Raw genomic sequence first — 20,237 nt, 5'->3', positions numbered from 1 at the left:
ATAAGATAGAAGAAAAGAAAAAAACTTTAAAGGGGCCACCAGAGCACACATTGTATAAAAACAGCAATAATCCAATCCCAACAATGGAATTACTGCTGTTTTTTTTAAAACAATGTGTTGTATTGACGGGCAATTTTCCATAGACTTTTATAAAAATACATTTTAAGATTTAAAAGAAAACTGCAGTTCTTATATCTTTGGTATTGCCATTTTTGTTTTCGTTTCACAGTGTGTGAATTTAGCAATATGGTGATCTTTAAGAGTTCCAAAGGTACATTCTCACTATAATGTCAGCAGGTTGCACACCAGTGGATGGCATTTCTAGTTATTTAGCAGAGTAAAGGAATGCTGTATTGAGCGGGATGAAACCTTAATCCTGTATTGTGTTAGTGTATAATTTAACAACGGGTCATGTAAAGATTTTAGAGAAAGCATCAGATCATTAGTTACTCAGTCATTCAATGAGTCTAATTCACCAGTTTACGATTAAGGAAATTCTCAATAGTGACCTATGGGGGTCCTCAAGCTGTTAAATATGAATCATTACAAAATGACTATGGCAGAACATTTTGTACAAACCTTGTGTAGGGAAAATCGGAGCCCTTCAAATGAGAAAAGACATATCTTTTTCGTGACACATTGGTTAGCCCTTCTCATTTCTTCTCTGGCCCTATTACATGCCAGATAGGTACAAACATCCTTATACTGCCTTTGTATGTATACAATAAAAACTTTTTTTAGGCTAGGGTCACATCTGAAAGCAGCCCTGAACTTTTACTTACTTTGTACAAACATGCTGTTATATACCAGTGTACATCGACCAGTGGACTGAACAAGGTCTAAAAGTGACTACATTTGGTGGATTTGGCATATACTTGGGCTATTGAGTCCAACACAAAACCAGTATATACTTGCAAATGTGTCTATAGACTGTGTTTAACCCCTTAAGGACAGGGGTTTTTTCCGTTTTTGCATTTTCGTTTTTTGCTCCTTGCCTTTAAAAAATCATAACTCTTTCAATTTTGCACCTAAAAATCCATATGATTGCTTATTTTTTGCGCCACCAATTCTACTTTGTAATGACGTCAGTCATTTTGCCCAAAAATCTACGGTGAAACGGAAAAAAAATCATTGTGCGACAAAATTGAAAAAATAAAACGCTGTTTTGGAACTTTTGGGGGCTTCCGTTTCTACGTAGTACATTTTTCGGTAAAAATGACACCTTATCTTTATTCTGTAGGTCCATACAATTAAAATGATACCCTACTTACCGTATATAGGTTTGATTTTGTCGTACTTCTGAAAAAAAAATCATAACTACATGCAGGAAAATTAATACGTTTAAAATTGTCATCTTCTGACCCCTATAAAACTTTTTTATTTTTCCGTGTATGGGGCTCATTTTTTGCGCCGTGATCGGAAGTTTTTAACGGTACCATTTTTGCATTGATAGGACTTATTGATCGCTTTTTATTCATTTTTTAAATTATATAAAAAGTGAACAAAAATGCACTATTTTGGACTTTGGAATTTTTTTGCGCGCACGCCATTGACCGAGCGGTTTAATTAACTATATATTTTTATAATTCGGACATTTCCGCACGCGGTGATACCATATATGTTTATTTTTATTTACACTGTTTTTTTATTTGTGTTTTTTTTTTATGGGAAAAGGGGGGTGATTCAAACTTTTAATAGGGGAGGGGTTAAATGATATTCATTCACTTTTTTTTTTCACTTTTTTTTTTGCAGTGTTATAGCTCCCATAGGGACCTATAACACTGCACACACTGATCTTTATCATTGATCACTGGTTTCTCATAGGAAACCAGTGATCGATGATTCTGCCGCATGACTGCTCATGCCTGGATCTCAGGCACTGAGCAGTCATTCGGCGATCGGACAGCGAGGAGGCGAGGAGGCCCTCCCGCTGTCCTGTAAGCTGTTCGGGATGCCGCGATTTCGCCGTGGCTATCCCGAACAGCCCACTGAGTTAACCGGCAGCTTTCACTTTCGCTTTTAGCCGCGCGGCTCAGCTCTGAACGCGCGGCTAAAGGGTTAATAACGCGCCGGGCCCGCCGTGATATGATGCGGGGTTACCGTGTAACCCCGCGTTATATCACCGGAGCAGGACCAAGGACGTACCTGTACGTCCTTGGTCCTTAACCCCTTCAGGACCAAGCCCATTTTGGCCTTAAGGACCAGAGCATTTTTTGCATATCTGACCACTGTCACTTTAAACATTAATAACTCTGGAATGCTTTTGGTTATCATTCTGATTCCGAGATTGTTTTTTCGTGACATATTCTACTTTAACATAGTGGTAAATTTTTGTCGATACTTGCATCCTTTCTTGGTGAAAAATCCGTAAATTTGATGAAAAATTAGAAAATTTTGCATTTTTCTAACTTTGAAGCTTTCTTAAGGAAAATGGATATTACGAATACATTTTTTTTTTTGTTCACATATGCAATATGTCTACTTTATGTTTGCATCATAAAATTGATGAGTTTTTACTTTTGGAAGACACCAGAGGGCTTCAAAGTTCAGCAGCAATTTTCCGATTTTTCACAAAATTTTCAAACTCGATATTTTTCAGGGACCAGTTCAGGTTTGAAGTGGATTTGAAGGGTCTTCATATTAGAAATACCCCATAAATGACCCCATTATAAAAACTACACCTCCCAAAGTATTCAAAATGACATTCAGTCAGTGTTTTAACCCTTTAGGTGTTTAACACGAATAGCAGCAAAGTGAAGGAGAAAATTCACAATCTTCATTTTTTACACTCGCATTTTCTTGTAGACCCAATTTTTGGATTTTTACAAGGGGTAAAAGGAGAACATTTTTACTTGTCTTTGTAGCCTAATTTCTCTCGAGTAAGCACATACCTCATATGTCTATGTAAAGTGTTCGGCGGGCGCAGTAGAGGGCTCAGAATGGAAGGAGTAACAAGGGGATTTTGGAGAGTACGTTTTTCTGAAATGGTTTTTGGGGGGCATGTTGCATTTAGGAAGCCCTTATGGTGCTAGAACAGCTAAAAACCCCCACATGGCAAACCATTTTGGAAACTAGACCCCTTGGGGAATGTAACATGGGATAAAGTGAGCCTTTATACCCCACAGGTGTTTCACGACTTTTGCAAATGTAAAAAAAAAAAAAAAAGTGCTCTGCTGGCGCACTACAGGTCTCAGAAGAGGAGTAGTCACATTTGGCTTTTTGAAAGCAAATTTTGCTCTGGGGGCATGCCGCATTTAGGAAGCCCCTATGGTGCCAGGACAGCAAAAAAAATAAACCACATGGCATACTATTTTGGAAACTAGACCCCTCGGGGAACGTAACAAGGGGTTAAGTGAACCTTTATACCCCACAGGTGTTTCACGACTTTTTACCTAAAATGCTTGTTTTCCCAAAAATTGAACATTTTTAAAAAGGGTAAAAGCAGAAAATACCCCCCAAAATTTGTAACACAATTTCTCCCGAGTACGGCGATACCCCATATGTGACCCTAAACTGTTGCCTTGAAATATGACAGGGTTCTAAAGTGAGAGCGCCACGCGCATTTGAGGCCTAAATTAGGGACTTGCATAGGGGTGGACATAGGGGAATTCTACGCCAGTGATTCCCAAACAGGGTGCCTCCAGCTGTTGCAAAACTCCCAGCATGCCTGGACAGTCAACGGCTGTCCAACAATACTGGGAGTTGTTGTTTTGCAACAGCTGGAGGCTCCGTTTTGGAAACAGTGGCGTACCAGACGTTTTAATTTTTATTGGGGAGGGGGGGCTGTGTAGGGGTATGTGTATATGTAGTGTTTTTTACTTGTCGTGTAGTGTAGTGTAGTGTTTTTAGGGTACAGTCGCACAGGCGGGGGTTCACAGTAGTTTCTCGCTGGCAGTTTGAGCTGCGGCAGAAAATTTGCCGCAGCTCAAACTTGCAGCCAGATACTTGCTGTAAACCTCCGCCCATGTGAGTGTACCCTGTACATTCACATTGGGGGGGATGGACGGACATCCAGCTGTTGCAAAACTACAACTCCCAGCATGCGCTAACAGACTGTACATGCTGAGAGTTTTAGTTTTGCAACAGCTGTAGGCACACTGGTTATGTATAACTGAGTTTGTGACCTAACTCAGTGTTTCAAAACCAGTGTGCCTCCAGCTGTTGCAAAACTACAACTCCCAGCATGTACGGTGCATGGTGTAAGGTGACTGCTGGGAGTTGGAGTTTGCAACAGCTGGAGGCACACCGGTCGTGAAAAACTGAGTTAGGTAAAAAAAAAAACTCTGAGTTTCACAACCAGTGTGCCTTCAGCTGTTGCAAAACTACAACTCTCAGCAGTCACCGACAGCCAACGGGCATGCTGGGAGTTGTAGTTATGCAACCAGCAGATGCACCACTACAACTCCCAGCATGCACTTTAGCTGTTTGTGCAAGCTGGGAGTTGCAGTTATACAACAGCTGAAGGTACACTTTTCCATAGAAAAAATGTGCCTCCAGCTGTTGCAAAACCATAAGTCTCAGCATGCCCATAAGGGAATCCTCGCCGCGCAGGTCAGTCCCGCCGCCGCAGCTGCTCCTGGGGCCCCGATCCCAACAGGGGCACCGGGGATCGGGGTCCCCAGCACCCGGGGTGCACGTCCCGCACCCGCTCACGTCCTCCGGAAGAGGGGTGGAGCGGGTTGCGGGAGTGACAACCGCAGCAGGCGCCCTTATTGGTCGGCCGGTAATCCGGCCGACGAATCAGGGCGATCGTGAGGTGGCACCAGTGCCACCTCACCCCTGCAGGCTCTGGCTGTTCGGGGCAGTCAGAGACAGCCCCGATCAGCCAGTAATTCCGGATCACCGGGTCACTGGAGACCCGATTGACCCGGAATAGCCGCAGATCGCTGGACTGAATTGTCCAGCGATCTGCGGCCATCGCCGACATGGGGGGGCATAATGACCCCCCTGGGCGATATGCCGGGATGCCTGCTGAACGATTTCAGCAGGCATCCGGCTCCGGTCCCCAACCGGCTAGCGGTGGGGACCGGAATTCCCACGGGCGTATGGATACGCCCTCGGTCCTTAAGGATTCGAAATGCAGGGCGTATCCATACGCCCTATGTCCTGAAGAGGTTAAGGGGTTAAATGGGTATTCCATGCCAAAACTTTTTTTTATATATCAACTGGCTCCGGAATGTTAAACAGATTTGTAAATTACTTCTATTAAAAAATCTTAATCCTTCCAATAGTTATTGGCTTCTGAAGTTGAGTTGTTGTTTTCTGTCTAACTGCTCTCTGATGACTCACGTCCCGGAAGCTGTGCAGTTCCTATGGGGATATTCTCCCATCATGCACAGCTCCCGGGATGTGACATCATCATTGAGCAGTTAGACAGAAAACTTCAGAAGCTAATAACTATTGGAAGGATTAAGATTTTTTAATAGAATAATTTACAAATCTGTTTAACTTTCCAGAGCCAGTTGATAGATATAAAAAAAGGTTTTGCCTGGAATACCCCTTTAATCTATTGGAATCAATGGATACAAAAGAAAAAGTTGCAGTAGCACTCTGCAAATGCTAAGACACATGAACACTGTAGATATAAAACATACACGCAGTGGGGAGCTGCTCAGAGCAGACGGGGGGAGACTAATCAGCGATATCTGTTTCTCACGTAAGTGCGTGTTTCGTCAGGCTGATGAGAAACAGCTGTTGCTGATTAGTCTCCACCCCCCCGCCTGCTCTGAGCAGCTTCCCGCTACGTGTATGTTTTTACTGGAAGATTTGGAATAAAGACCGAAGATGATATTACAGTGGTGAGTTGCCGTTTTCTTTTTCTTCTCATTTGGATGCATTGAATTGGACAGTACATTGAACGAGCACCACCTTTACTGTCTGCAGTCCCTGTTGCTACATTCAACACTCTGGCTAGAATTTGTGCATAAGATCTGAGCATTCTAGTGCCACACAGATTTCTTTCTCTTTTTTATGTCCATTTTTAACAGTGCACTGTCCACTTTACAGAATTTTGCATCATCTGCAAAGATTGCTACTTTACTATACAATCCCGCGACAAGGACATTAATAAATATATTAAATAGAATATGACCCAAAACTGACCCCTGTGGTCCCCACTAGTAACAGTGACCCAATTAGAATAAGCACCATTAATAACCACCCTCTGTTTCCTATCACTGAGCCAGTTACTTACCCAGTTGCACACATTTTCACTCAGCCCAATCCTTATCATGTTATGTACCAACCTTTTATGTGTCACCATATCAAATGTTTTGGAAAAATCCAGATATACGACATCCAGCGATTGCCCCTGGTCCAGTCTGGAGCTCACCTCTTCATAAAAGCTGATAAGGTTAGTTTGACAGGACCGATCCCTCATAAAGCCATGCTGATATGGGGTCATACATTTATTTATATCAAGATATTCCAAAATAGCATCTCTTAGAAAACCCTCAAACAATTTACATACAAGGAGGTTAAACTAACAGGCCTATAAATCCTGGGGTAACTTTTTGACCACTTTTTAAATATTGGCACCACATTTGCTATGCCTGCCAGTCCTGGGGAACAGTCCCTGTCACTATAGAGTCCTTGAATATTAGATATAGGGGTCTACCTATTACTTTACTTAACTCCCTTAAAACACGGGGGGTGAATGCCCTCTGGACCTGGAAATTTGTCTATTTTGATTTTTTTTGTAGGCAGCACTGTACTTCTTCCTGGGTTAGACTGGTGACTTGTACTGGGGAGTTTATCTTATTTCGCTGTATTTCACCTGGCATTTCATTCTCCTCTATGAATACAGTGGAGAAGAATGTGTTTAATATACCGTATTTATCGGCGTATAACACACAATTTTAAAACTTCAATTTAAGGCAAAAAATCTGTTCTACGCCGATCAGCGTGTTATATGCCGATAAGTCTTCTGGTCACTGATTTAAAGCGGCTGCTTGTTAAGTATTAGCAGCACGGCTGCGGACACTTTAAATCAGTGTCTCCTCCCCGCTCTGGCTGCGCTTCGGCAGGTCAGGTCAGGCGGTGGGTCTTGCGGGCTGCGTTCAGTGAAGCAGATGAGTGACGTTCTCTGCCGGCTTCTCTGCGCGGCATCAGTGACGTCACTTTTCATTTCCTGTAGTAGCCGCCGAAAAGTGACATCCCTGATGCCGCGCCCTGATGAGGGGGGAATGATAGGGGGCATGATGAGACAGGGTTGGGGATGATGAGGGGGGAATGATGAGAAACCAGTGATCAATGATGAAGATCAGTGTGTGCAGTGTTATAGGTCCCTATGGGACCTATAACACTGCAAAAAAAAAGTGAAAAAAAAGTGAATAAAGATCATTTAACTCCTCCCCTATTATAAGTTTGAATCACCCCCCTTTTCCAATAAAAAAAAAACACAGTGTAAATAAAAATAAACATATATGGTATCACCGCGTGTGGAAATGTCCGAATTATAAAAATATATCATTAATTAAACCGCTCGGTGCGCGCAAAAAAATTCCAAAGTCCAAAATAGTGCATTTTTGGTCACTTTTTATATAATTTAAAAATGAATAAAAAGCGATCAATAAGTCATATCAATGCAAAAATGGTACCGTTGAAAACTTCAGATCACGGCGCAAAAAATGAGCCCTCATACCGCCCCATACACGGAAAAATAAAAAAGTTATAGGGGTCAGAAGATGACAATTTTAAACGTATTAATTTTCCTGCATGTAGTTATGATTTTTTCCAGAAGACCGACAAAATCAAACCTATATAAGTAGGGTATCATTTTAATCGTATGGACCTACAGAATAAAGATAAGGTGTCATTTTTACCGAAAAATGTACTACGTAGAAACGGAAGCCCCCAAAAGTTACAAAACTGCGTTTTTTTTTTCAATTTTGTCGCACAATGATTTTTTTCCCGTTTCACCGTAGCTTTTTGGGCTAAATGACTGACGTCATTACAAAGTGGAATTGGTGGCACAAAAAATAAGCCATCATATGGATTTTTAGGTGCAAAATTGAAAGAGTTATGATTTTTTAAAGGCAAGGAGCAAAAAACGAAAATGCAAAAACGGAAAAACCCCCGGTCCTTAAGGGGTTAAGATATTTTTTTAAATGCTCCCATTTAGTGTCAGTATTCTTGAGGACTTTATCTGAATTTATAGTGTTAAGGGCTTCTCTGAGCTGATCGAACTTTGCCTTCCTAAAGTTCATTGTTTTTGTGGCCCCTCGCGAGGTTCCCTTATTGAAGAAAAAGTTATAATGTATTATATTATGATCACTATTTCCTAGGTGTCCATCTACTTGCACATTAGTTACTCTGTCAGGTCTGTTGGTTAACATTAAGTCCAATAGGGCGCCCCCTCTGGTCGGGCTCTGCACCATTTGGGACAGATAATTGTATTTAGCTATAGTCAGAAACCTGTTTCCTTTATGAGATTCACAGGTCTCAGTCTCCCAGTTTATATCAGGATAGTTAAACTCCCCCATTATTATCACCTCATTCTGATTTGCTGCCTTGTTTATTTGCCTCATTAATTGATCTTCTGCTATATTTGTGGCTTATAGCAAACCCCTATCAGATTTTTTTTTATTTTTATCTCCATATATTTCTACCCATAATGACTCCACATTATTGTTTCCCTCCCATATATCCTCCTGCAGTGCGGCCTTCAGACTGGACTTTACATAAAGACAAACTCCTCCCCCTTTCCATTTTGTCCGATACTTCCTGAATAGATTATAATCCTGTATGCTGGCTGCCCAGTCACCGGAGACCATGTCTCTGTTATACCCACTATGTCAGGGGTACTCAACTGGCGGACCGCTGTCCAAATCCGGACCGCTGTCATGCGGACCGCCTGCCGATCTCCGCACATTTGTATCAGTATCTTAAGACACCGATACAAATGAATAGCCACGGCCGGAGCAAGGAAACACTGTGCTCCCTGCCCAGCCGCACGGCGCTTTTCCTGTGATGCAGGCGGCGCGATTAGCGATGCCTGCATCATCTGCTCTGGCCAGGCCTGACTAGAAGAGGCCAGAGCAGGGGAGCTGTGCGGGACCTGGGACAGGGAGCCTACGCTGTCAGATGAGCAGTCATTCTCCCATCTATGACTCTCCATTTGTTACAGAACTACAACTCCCATCATGACCGCTTGTCTGTGCATGATGGGAGTTGTAGTTTGCGGCAGCTGAAGAGTCACAGTGACTTCATTTATTCTGGGGGCGCAGTGACTTCATTTATTCTGGGGGCACGGTGACTTCATATATTCTGGGGGGCTCGGTGGCATCATTTATTCTGGGGGGGCACTGTGGCATCATTTATTCTGGAGGGCACGGAGGCATCATTTATTCTGGGGGGCACGGTGGCATCAGTTATTGTGGGGGCACGGTGGCATCAGTTATTCTGGAGGGCATGGTGGCATAATTTATTCTGGGGGGCACGATGGCATCATTTGTTCTGGGGGCACGGTGGCATCATTTATTCTGGGGGGCACGGTCGCATCATTTATTCTGGGGGGTATGGTGGCATCAGTTATTCTGGAGGGCACTATGGCATCATTTATTCCGGGGGGCACGGTGGGATCATTTATTCCGGGGGGCACGGTGGCATCATTTATTCTGGGGGGCACGGTGGCATCATTTATTCTGGGGGGCACGGTGGCATCAGTCATTGTTTTATGGTACAATTAGTTGGTACATGGCACAGTGTTTGTTAAAATTATATTTTGGGGCATATTGTGTGGCAGTAATACACCAGGGACATAGCATGTGGCAGTACTATACCAGGGATATAGTGTGTGGCAGTACTATACCAGGGATATAGTGTGTGGCAGTACTATACCAGGGATATAGTGTGTGGCAGTACTATATCAGGGATATAGTGTGTGGCAGTACTACCAGGGATATAGTATGTGGCAGTACTATACCAGGGATATAGTGTGTGGCAGTACTATACCAGGTATATAGTGTGTGGCAGTAGTATACCAGGGATACAGCGTGTGGCAGTACTATACCAGGGGCATACCAAGTGGCAGAAATATACCAGGGGCACCACGTGTGGCAGTAATATACCTGGAACACAGCATGTGGCTTTAATATATTAGGGGCATGGCATGTGGCAGCACTATACCAGGGGCATAGCGTGTGGCAGTAATATATTCAGGGGCACAGCATGCTGCAGTAATATATTCAGGGCTATAGTATGTGGCAATATTATATTCAGGGGGTACAGCGTGTGGCAGTATTATATTCGGGGGCACAGCATGCTTCAGTAATATATTCAGGGGCACAGCATGCTGCAGTAATATATTCAGGGGTATAGTATGTGGCAATATTATATTCAGGGGGTACAGCGTGTGGCAGTAATATATTCAGGGTTACAGCGTGTGGCAGTATTATATTCTGGGGTACAGCGTGCGGCAGTAATATATTCGGAGGCACAGCATGCTGCAGTAATATATTCAGGGGAACAGTGTGCGGCAGCAATATATTAAGGGGCATAGCGTGCTTCAGTTATATATTCAGGGGTATAGTATGTGGAAGTATTATATTCAGGTGTACAGTGTGTGGCAGTAATATATTCAGGGGTACAGCATGTAGCAGTATTATATTCAGGGGTACAAGGTGTGGCAGTATTATATTCAGGGGTACAGCATGTGGCAGTATTATATTCAGGGTTACAGTGTGTGGCAGTATTATATTCAGGGTTACAGCGTGTGGCAGTATTATATTCAGGGGTACAGCATGTGGCAGTATTATATTCAGGGGTACGGCGTGTGGCAGTACTCAGGGGTACAGTGTGCAGCAGTATTATATTCAGGGGTACAGCATGTGGCAGTATTTTATTCGGGTACAGCGTGTGGCAGTATTTTATTCAAGGGTACACCATGTGGCAGTATTATATTCAGGGGTACGGCGTGTGGCAGTATTTTATTCAGGGGTACAGCGTGTGACAGTATTTTATTCAGGGGTATAGTCTCTGGCAGTATTCAGAAAATACAGGAAACAGTACATTTACATCCTCCAGATTTCAGTCGTTTTACCTATTTCCTTCATGCCACTGCGGCCACTAGGTGTGAATCAGGCCTCAGCACTTTGCTCGGACCTTTACCAGTAGCAAGCCTGGATAAGCGGACCCTCACTAAGAACAGTTGAGTACCCCTGCACTATGTCTTAAGTTATATCAACTCCAGTTTGTCAGTTTTATTGGTCAGACTTCTGGTATTAGTCAACATGTAATCAGCCAAGGAAAGATGTAAAAATCTCCAAAAGGCATCAAATTACAGATTAGACATTCTTATAATATGTCAACAAAAGTTAGATTTTATTTCCTTCATTTACACTTTCAAAATAACAGAAAACAAAAAAATGGTGCCTGAAAAAGTTTGGGCACCCTGCAGAATTAATAGCATGCACTGCCCCCTTTGCAAAGCAGAGACCTGCCAGTGTCATGGATTGTTCTCAATCATCATCTGGGAAGACCAGTCAATCTCAAAGGTTTTAAATGGCCAGACTCATCTGACCTTGCCCCAACAATCAGCACCATGGGTTCTTCTAAGCAGTTGTCTAGAAATCTGAAACTGAAAATAGTTTACGCTCACAAAGCTGGAGAAGGCTATAAGAAGATAGCAAAATGTTTTTAGATGTCAATATCCTCTGTTCGGAATGTAATTAAGAAATGGCAGTCATGAGGAACAGTGGAAGTTAAAGCAAGATCTGGAAGACCAAGAAAAATATCAGACAGAACAGCTTGCAGGATTGTGAGAAAAACAATTCAAAACCCACGTTTGACTGCACAATCCCTCCGGAAAGATCTGGCAGACACGAGTTGTGGTACACTATTCCACTATAAAGCGATACTTGTACAAATATGGTCTTCATGGAAGAGTCATCAGAAGAAAACCTCTTCTACATCCTCACCACAAAAATCAACATTTAAACTTTGCAAATGAACATATAGACAAGCCTGATGCATTTTGGAAACAAGTTCCGTGGACCGATGAGGTCAAAATTGAATTTTGTGGCCGGAATGAGCAAAGGTACGTTTGGAGAAGAAGGGGAACATAATTTAATGAAAAGAACTTCTGTCCAACTGTTAAGCATGGTGGTGGATCAATCATGCTTTGGGGTAATATTGCAGCCAGTGGCACAAAGAACATCTCATGAGTAGAAGGAAAAATTTATTCAAGATCACGGGGGTCCCCAGCGGCGGGACTCCCGCGATCAGGCATCTTATCCCCTATCCTTTGGATAGAGGATAAGATGTCTAAGCACCGGAGAACCCCTTGTATTGAACATAATGTCCTTAAGATATATTTTTGAGTACTTCACATGTTGTATAAGAATAAAACTGTAAAGTAAAAAGTTCACCTGAACTCTGAAACTCAGTTTTCTTTTCCTGTTTTATTTCCGTTTCATCCAACATCTGGATCAATAGTTCTCACTTCTAGTCCTCAGTGGCCACCTATTTTATTTAATAATATAAAAAAAATCTGATTTTACGATTGATCTTATCCAGTGCAATAAATGTAAAGTATACCTAAGCCCTCAAAATGGAAACACTCACCTTAAAATACACTTTAAAAGTAGTGTATTAATGGAACAGTCCATTCATTCCCCTCAAATAATATTCCCATCTTCTGACCTCTTGACCCTAGAAATGAGATGTGACCCTTTGCTCCTTCTATACGTATTGATGGATGGCATGCATTGAGGCACAGAGTGGCGTGCACTATTCACATGGCTCGGCTTTCTCTCTTTGTGTATTAGTTCTATGTTGGTGCAGTTTACAGAATGCCAATTATGTGTATTGTTATCATAGGAAGTTATAGGTGTTATATTTAGAAGAGGACAAGTGCAATGATCTCGTACAATTTGCTCATTCTGGCACAAAGAGGAATGGATTGAATCTTTCACAAAGCATCTCTTCTAGTACGCTGCGATCAATACTTGTAATCTCACCTCCAATCTTGCTGCACGTTGGATGCCAGTTCAGTGGCTTTTGGAATCATAGCAGATAAAATATAAGAACACACAGTAAAAGTTTTAAAAATAGGACCTATGTGTTTGGTCTGTACATATAAAACGTATCCATTGTTAACAAGAGTTAAAGGGGTTTTGTAACCTTCTCAAAAATGACCTCATGGATCCCTTGGAGACCCTTGTCAGGGTCCGGACAGGTATGCGGGGAGGACACGCAAGTGGATCTTCTGTGTCAGTGAGGCGATGGCGTGGGCTGTACCAGGGGAACGGAATCTAAGGGTTACTGGTATTCACCAGAGCCCGCCGCAAAGCGGGATGGACTTGCTGCGGCAGGTAACCCCCAGGTCGTTCCACCCGATAGCGACTCAACATCACTGACAGCTGAGAAAGGCACAGTACACAAGGACAAGGCAAGGCGAGGTCAGACGTAGCAGAAGGTCAAGGCAGGCGGAAAAGATTCGTAGTCAGGGGCAACGGCAAGGGTCTGGATACACAGGCTAGGGAACACACAAAACGCTTTCTCAGGGCACTAGGGCAACAAGATCCGGCAAGGACAGGAAGGGGAAGTGGGTTTTTATACGTTTTTGGACTGATTGGGCCAGGAACCAATTAATGGCGCACTGGCCCTTTAAATCTCAGCAAGTTGGCACGCGTGTGCCCAAAGGAGCGGGGCCACGCGCGCCGGGAGGAAGCAGCAGCGGGAGGACGGTGAGTGAATTGGGATGTGATCTGTGAACGGGGATGTCCCGCCACGTGGATCGCATCCCTGTCGCTGACAGGGGGACAGCGCTCTCGGTCAGGAGCTGTGACCGGAGCGCTGTTAGAGGGAGGACGCCGCGAGGGCTCCGGGGAAGCAGTGGGACCCGGAGCGCTCGGCGTTACAGCCCTCTATAGTAAAAGCTGTCCTGGAGTCCCAGATGATGGAGCCATCTTTACTAGTGATGAGCAGCAGGGGCCATATTCAAATTCACGATATTTCGCAAATATATGGACGAATATTCGTCCTATGTTCACAAAATTTGCATATCCGTTCTCTTTTTTTTTCAGACAAAAATTCGTAATGAAACTTGCATAATGCGCATGCGCATTTATATTTTTCACCTAAAAGAAGGGAGGGATCAGTGTCCTCTGACTGGAAGTGCTGATATTCACTGTAAAAATTAGCATTTGGAATATTCACGCTCAACACTAATCTCTATTACTTTATAGTATGGCATATAAGATGTCATTTTCCAACAATGCACTTTTATTAGGTGATTTACAGGGTGGTCTTTTGCCCATGACTCACACAGTAGACTCAGTTTAAATAGATACACAGTCTATAAGGTTGGAAATAAAGACAAGAGTCCATCAAGTTAAACCTATAACTCCACTGTGTTGATCCAGAAGAAGCAAAAAAAAAATTAGCCTGATGTCAATTCCCCCATGACAGAGGAAAAATCCTTCACGACTCCGATATGGCATATATCAGAATAAACCCCTGGATCAATGTTCTATCTCTATTATATTTTTCTAGAACCCCCCACCCCCCAACACCCCCCCCCCCCCCCCCAACACCCACACCCTATGTACATGAATACATATTGTGACACTGTGGCAAGGGAAGGGTGTATTTCCCTAGCTAACCCTGTAGAAACCTCCACCTGTGGCCTAATTAATGAGGTAGCAGAAAGAGGAAGTGTGTTTAAAAGGAAGTCAGACAGAATAGTTGGGACTCTCCCCAGAAGACAGCAAGGTGGCTTTGGGGGGAGACAGGGGTCCTTGTGAGGAGCACACAGCCAGGGCTGTGAGTGACAACCACAAGAGTGAAGTGGACAAGACAAGGAGTCTTAGTACACACAGCAAGAGGCTGCAAACGCTGTGTGTGAACAGTGAGTAAAAGGTTGCAGGAAACTTATGTTTTAACTGGCAGGGAAAAGCCAGTCAGGGCATGCAGGGTTGTTTAGTTAGTGACTGGACGTTCTAGGATTTTGTTTGTTCCTGTCTTATGTTTTTATTTATCCTGCAACCTCTCTTATAAAGCTGGCTAGGAGCCAGACTGCATAAAGAACTATTGTTTGCCTGCTGAATGAAGTAGAAACTTGTTCTGTGGCTGTCAAGGACGATCCCAGAACTACTTCCAGGGTGAAATCCTTACAATATATAAATGTCCTTTTTTTCTAAAATATTAAATAAATGATTTCTGCCTTTTAAAATTTTTACAGGAAATTGTTAAAGGATAAAGGAAAGCCATCAGCACCCACCGTTATTAAGAAAGGCTTTACCCACCTGATACCCACTAAACAAGACACTCCACGTCTTTTCAATGCTTTAATGTCGGCTGCTGCCAACAAACCCGGATTCCGCTTATTACAGAGGGTGAGGATGCAACGGGCCAGACTGGTAAAAACCTATAGATTATAATATAAGATGCAGGAGATCTATATTTTGTGTATAACTAATTGTATATATTCATTAATATATTTAATTAAATAAATATATATATATATATATATATATACATATATATTGTGATAACTCGCTCTTGCCGATAGGTGCGGTTTGCAGTATAGAGGTAAGGCGGCTTTCACACTATGAAATTTAGACGTTTCAAAGATCTGTTAGAAGTTCCGTTATAAAAAAAAACCTGAAAATCGTCCGTTAAATGGCCGTTACAAAATCCCATACGGCCGTTAGTAAATCCCATTATAGTCTATGGGATTTTTACATTATCCATTTGAACCTGTTATAGCCCGTTATTAATAACGGACGTTATTTTGTGACGGGTGAATGAACGGAAGAAATGCACTATTTCTCCCTGTTACGCCGAGCGCTCCGGGTCCCCGCTCCTCCCCGGAGCGCTCGCTACACTCTCCCCACTGCAGCGCTCCGGTCAGATCCACTGACCCGGGGCGCTGCGATTCCGCTTCCAGCCGGGATGCGATTCGCGATGCGGGTAGCGCCCGCTCGCGATGCGCACCCCGGCTCCCGTACCTGACTCGCTCTCCCTCGGTCCTGTCCCGGCGCGCGCGGCCCTGCTCCCTAGGGCGCGCGCGCGCCGGGTCTTTGCGATTTAAAGGGCCACTGCGCCGCTGATTGGCGCAGTGATTCCTATTAGTGTGTTCACCTGTGCACTTCCCTATATCACCTCACTTCCCCTGCACTCCCTTGCCGGATCTTGTTGCCATTGTGCCAGTGAAAGCGTTTCCTTGTGTGTTCCTAGCCTGTGTTCCAGACCTCCTGCCGTTGCCCCTGACTACGATCCTTGCTGCCTGCCCCGACCTTCTGCTACGTCCGACCTTGCTTCTGTCTACTCCCTTGTACCGCGCCTATCTTCAGCAGCCAGAGAGGTGAGCCGTTGCTAGTGGATACGACCTGGTCACTACCGCCGCAGCAAGACCATCCCGCTTTGCGGCGGGCTCTGGTGAAAACCAGTAGTGACTTAGAACCGATCCACTAGCACGGTCCACGCCAATCCCTCTCCGGCACAGAGGATCCACTACCTGCCAGCCGGCATCGTGACAGTAGATCCGGCCATGGATCCCGCTGAAGTTCCTCTGCCAGTTGTCGCTGACCTCACCACGGTGGTCGCCCAGCAGTCACAACAGATAGCGCAACAAGGCCAACAGCTGTCTCAACTGACCGTTATGCTACAGCAGTTACTACCACAGCTTCAGCAGTCATCTCCTCCGCCAGCTCCTGCACCTCCTCCGCAGCGAGTGGCCGCTCCTGGTCTACGCCTATCCTTGCCGGATAAATTTGATGGGGACTCTAAGTTTTGCCGTGGCTTTCTTTCCCAATGTTCCCTGCATCTGGAGATGATGTCGGACCAGTTTCCCACTGAAAGGTCTAAGGTGGCTTTCGTAGTCAGCCTTCTGTCTGGAAAAGCCCTGTCTTGGGCCACACCGCTCTGGGACCGCAATGACCCCGTCACTGCCTCTGTACACTCCTTCTTCTCGGAAATCCGAAGTGTCTTTGAGGAACCTGCCCGAGCCTCTTCTGCTGAGACTGCCCTGTTGAACCTGGTCCAGGGTAATTCTTCCGTTGGCGAGTATGCCGTACAATTCCGTACTCTTGCTTCAGAATTATCCTGGAATAATGAGGCCCTCTGCGCGACCTTTAAAAAAGGCCTATCCAGCAACATTAAAGATGTTCTGGCCGCACGAGAAATCCCTGCTAATCTACATGAACTCATTCACCTAGCCACTCGCATTGACATGCGTTTTTCCGAAAGGCGTCAGGAGCTCCGCCAAGATATGGACTCTGTTCGCACGAGGCGTTTCTTCTCCTCGGCTCCTCTCTCCTCTGGTCCCCTGCAATCCGTTTCTGTGCCTCCCGCCGTGGAGGCTATGCAGGTCGACCGGTCTCGCCTGACACCTCAAGAGAGGACACGACGCCGCATGGAGAACCTCTGCCTGTACTGTGCTAGTACCGAACACTTCCTGAGGGATTGTCCTATCCGTCCTCCCCGCCTGGAAAGACGTACGCTGACTCCGCACAAAGGTGAGACAGTCCTTGATGTCTACTCTGCTTCTCCACGTCTTACTGTGCCTGTGCGGATGTCTGCCTCTGCCTTCTCCTTCTCTACTATGGCCTTCTTGGACTCTGGATCTGCAGGAAATTTTATTTTGGCCTCTCTCGTCAACAGGTTCAACATCCCAGTGACCAGTCTCGCCAGACCCCTTTACATCAATTGTGTAAACAATGAAAGATTGGACTGTACCATACGTTTCCGCACGGAGCCCCTTCTAATGAGCATCGGATCTCATCACGAGAGGATTGAACTTTTGGTCCTTCCCAATTGCACTTCTGAAATTCTCCTTGGACTTCCCTGGCTTCAACTTCATTCCCCAACCCTGGATTGGTCCACTGGGGAGATCAAGAGTTGGGGGCCCTCTTGTTCCAAGGACTGTCTAAAACCGGTTCCCAGTAACCCTTGCCGTGACTCTGTGGTTCCTCCAGTAACCGGTCTCCCCAAGGCCTATATGGACTTTGCGGATGTTTTCTGCAAAAAACAAGCTGAGACTCTACCTCCTCACAGGCCTTATGATTGTCCTATCGACCTCCTCCCGGGCACTACTCCACCCCGGGGCAGAATTTATCCTCTCTCTGCCCCAGAGACTCTTGCCATGTCTGAATACGTCCAGGAAAATTTAAAAAAGGGCTTTATCCGTAAATCCTCCTCTCCTGCCGGAGCCGGATTTTTCTTTGTATCCAAAAAAGATGGCTCCCTACGTCCTTGCATTGACTACCGCGGTCTTAATAAAATCACGGTTAAGAACCGCTACCCCCTACCCCTCATCTCTGAACTCTTTGATCGCCTCCAAGGTGCCCACATCTTTACTAAACTGGACTTAAGAGGTGCTTATAACCTCATCCGCATCAGAGAGGGGGATGAGTGGAAAACGGCATTTAACACCAGAGATGGACACTTTGAGTATCTGGTCATGCCCTTTGGCCTGTGCAACGCCCCTGCTGTCTTCCAAGACTTTGTTAATGAAATTTTTCGTGATCTTTTATACTCCTGTGTTGTGGTATATCTGGACGATATCCTAATTTTTTCTGCCAATCTAGAAGAACACCGCCAGCATGTCCGTATGGTTCTTCAGAGACTTCGTGACAATCAACTCTATGCCAAAATTGAGAAATGTCTGTTTGAATGCCAATCTCTTCCTTTTCTAGGATACTTGGTCTCTGGCCAGGGACTACAAATGGATCCAGACAAACTCTCTGCCGTCTTAGATTGGCCACGCCCCTCCGGACTCCGTGCTATCCAACGCTTTTTGGGGTTCGCCAATTATTACAGGCAATTTATTCCACATTTTTCTACCGTTGTGGCTCCTATCGTGGCTTTAACCAAAAAAAATGCCGATCCCAAGTCTTGGCCTCCTCAAGCGGAAGACGCCTTTAAACGACTCAAGTCTGCCTTTTCTTCGGCTCCCGTGCTCTCCAGACCTGACCCTTCCAAACCCTTCCTATTGGAGGTTGATGCCTCCTCAGTGGGAGCTGGAGCTGTTCTTCTACAAAAAAATTCTTCCGGGCATGCTGTCACTTGTGGGTTTTTTTCTAGGACCTTCTCTCCGGCGGAGAGGAACTACTCCATCGGGGATCGAGAGCTTCTAGCCATCAAATTAGCACTTGAGGAATGGAGGCATCTGCTGGAGGGATCAAGATTTCCAGTTATTATTTACACCGATCACAAGAACCTCTCCTACCTCCAGTCTGCCCAACGGCTGAATCCTCGCCAGGCCCGGTGGTCTCTGTTCTTTGCCCGATTTAATTTTGAAATTCACTTTCGGCCTGCCGATAAGAACATTAGGGCCGATGCTCTCTCTCGTTCCTCGGATGCCTCGGAAGTTGAACTCTCTCCGCAACACATCATTCCTCCTGACTGCCTGATCTCCACTTCTCCAGCCTCCATCAGGCAAACTCCTCCAGGAAAGACCTTTGTTTCTCCACGCCAACGCCTCGGAATCCTCAAATGGGGCCACTCCTCCCATCTCGCAGGTCATGTGGGCATCAAGAAATCTGTGCAACTCATCTCCCGCTTCTATTGGTGGCCGACTCTGGAGACGGATGTTGTGGACTTTGTGCGAGCCTGCACTATCTGTGCCCGGGATAAGACTCCTCGCCAGAAGCCCGCTGGTTTTCTTCATCCCCTGCCTGTCCCCGAACAGCCTTGGTCTCTGATTGGTATGGATTTTATTACTGATTTACCCCCTTCCCGTGGCAACACTGTTATTTGGGTGGTCGTTGATCGATTCTCCAAAATGGCACATTTCATCCCTCTTCCTGGTCTTCCTTCAGCGACTCAGTTGGCTAAACAATTTTTTGTACACATTTTTCGTCTTCACGGGTTGCCTACGCAGATCGTCTCGGATAGAGGCGTCCAATTCGTGTCTAAATTCTGGAGGGCTCTCTGTAAACAACTCAAGATTAAATTAAATTTTTCTTCTGCATATCATCCCCAATCCAATGGACAAGTAGAAAGAATTAACCAGGTCTTGGGTGATTATTTACGACATTTTGTTTCCTCCCGCCAGGATGACTGGGCAGATCTCCTTCCATGGGCCGAATTCTCGTATAACTTCAGAGTCTCTGAATCTTCCTCCAAATCCCCATTTTTCGTGGTGTACGGCCGTCACCCTCTTCCCCCCCTCCCTACCCCCTTGCCCTCTGGTCTGCCCGCTGTGGATGAAATTTCTCGTGACCTTTCCATCATATGGAGAGAGACCCAAAATTCTCTCTTACAGGCTTCATCACGCATGAAGAAGTTCG

General features: G+C 44.9%; 1 protein-coding gene across 8 annotated transcripts in view; it reads left to right on the top strand.

The window, feature by feature from the left end:
• The window catches only part of CNGB3 (cyclic nucleotide gated channel subunit beta 3), a 385,692-nt gene that overhangs the window by 337,258 nt on the left and 28,197 nt on the right, over nt 1-20,237 (top strand). For 6 of the 8 annotated variants that reach the window (XM_056522291.1, XM_056522294.1, XM_056522296.1 and 3 more), the window contains one exon: nt 15,185-15,362. In XM_056522291.1, the coding sequence (XP_056378266.1) occupies nt 15,185-15,362 (178 nt within the window). The remainder of the gene's footprint in view (nt 1-15,184; nt 15,363-20,237) is intronic. The other 2 variants (XM_056522292.1, XM_056522298.1) reach the window with 1 other exon arrangement.

The sequence above is a fragment of the Hyla sarda genome, chromosome 5 (genome assembly GCF_029499605.1).
Source record: "Hyla sarda isolate aHylSar1 chromosome 5, aHylSar1.hap1, whole genome shotgun sequence".
NCBI lineage: Eukaryota > Metazoa > Chordata > Amphibia > Anura > Hylidae > Hyla > Hyla sarda.
Note: the sequence above shows the minus strand (reverse complement) of the source record. Positions and strands in the feature narration are given on the sequence as shown.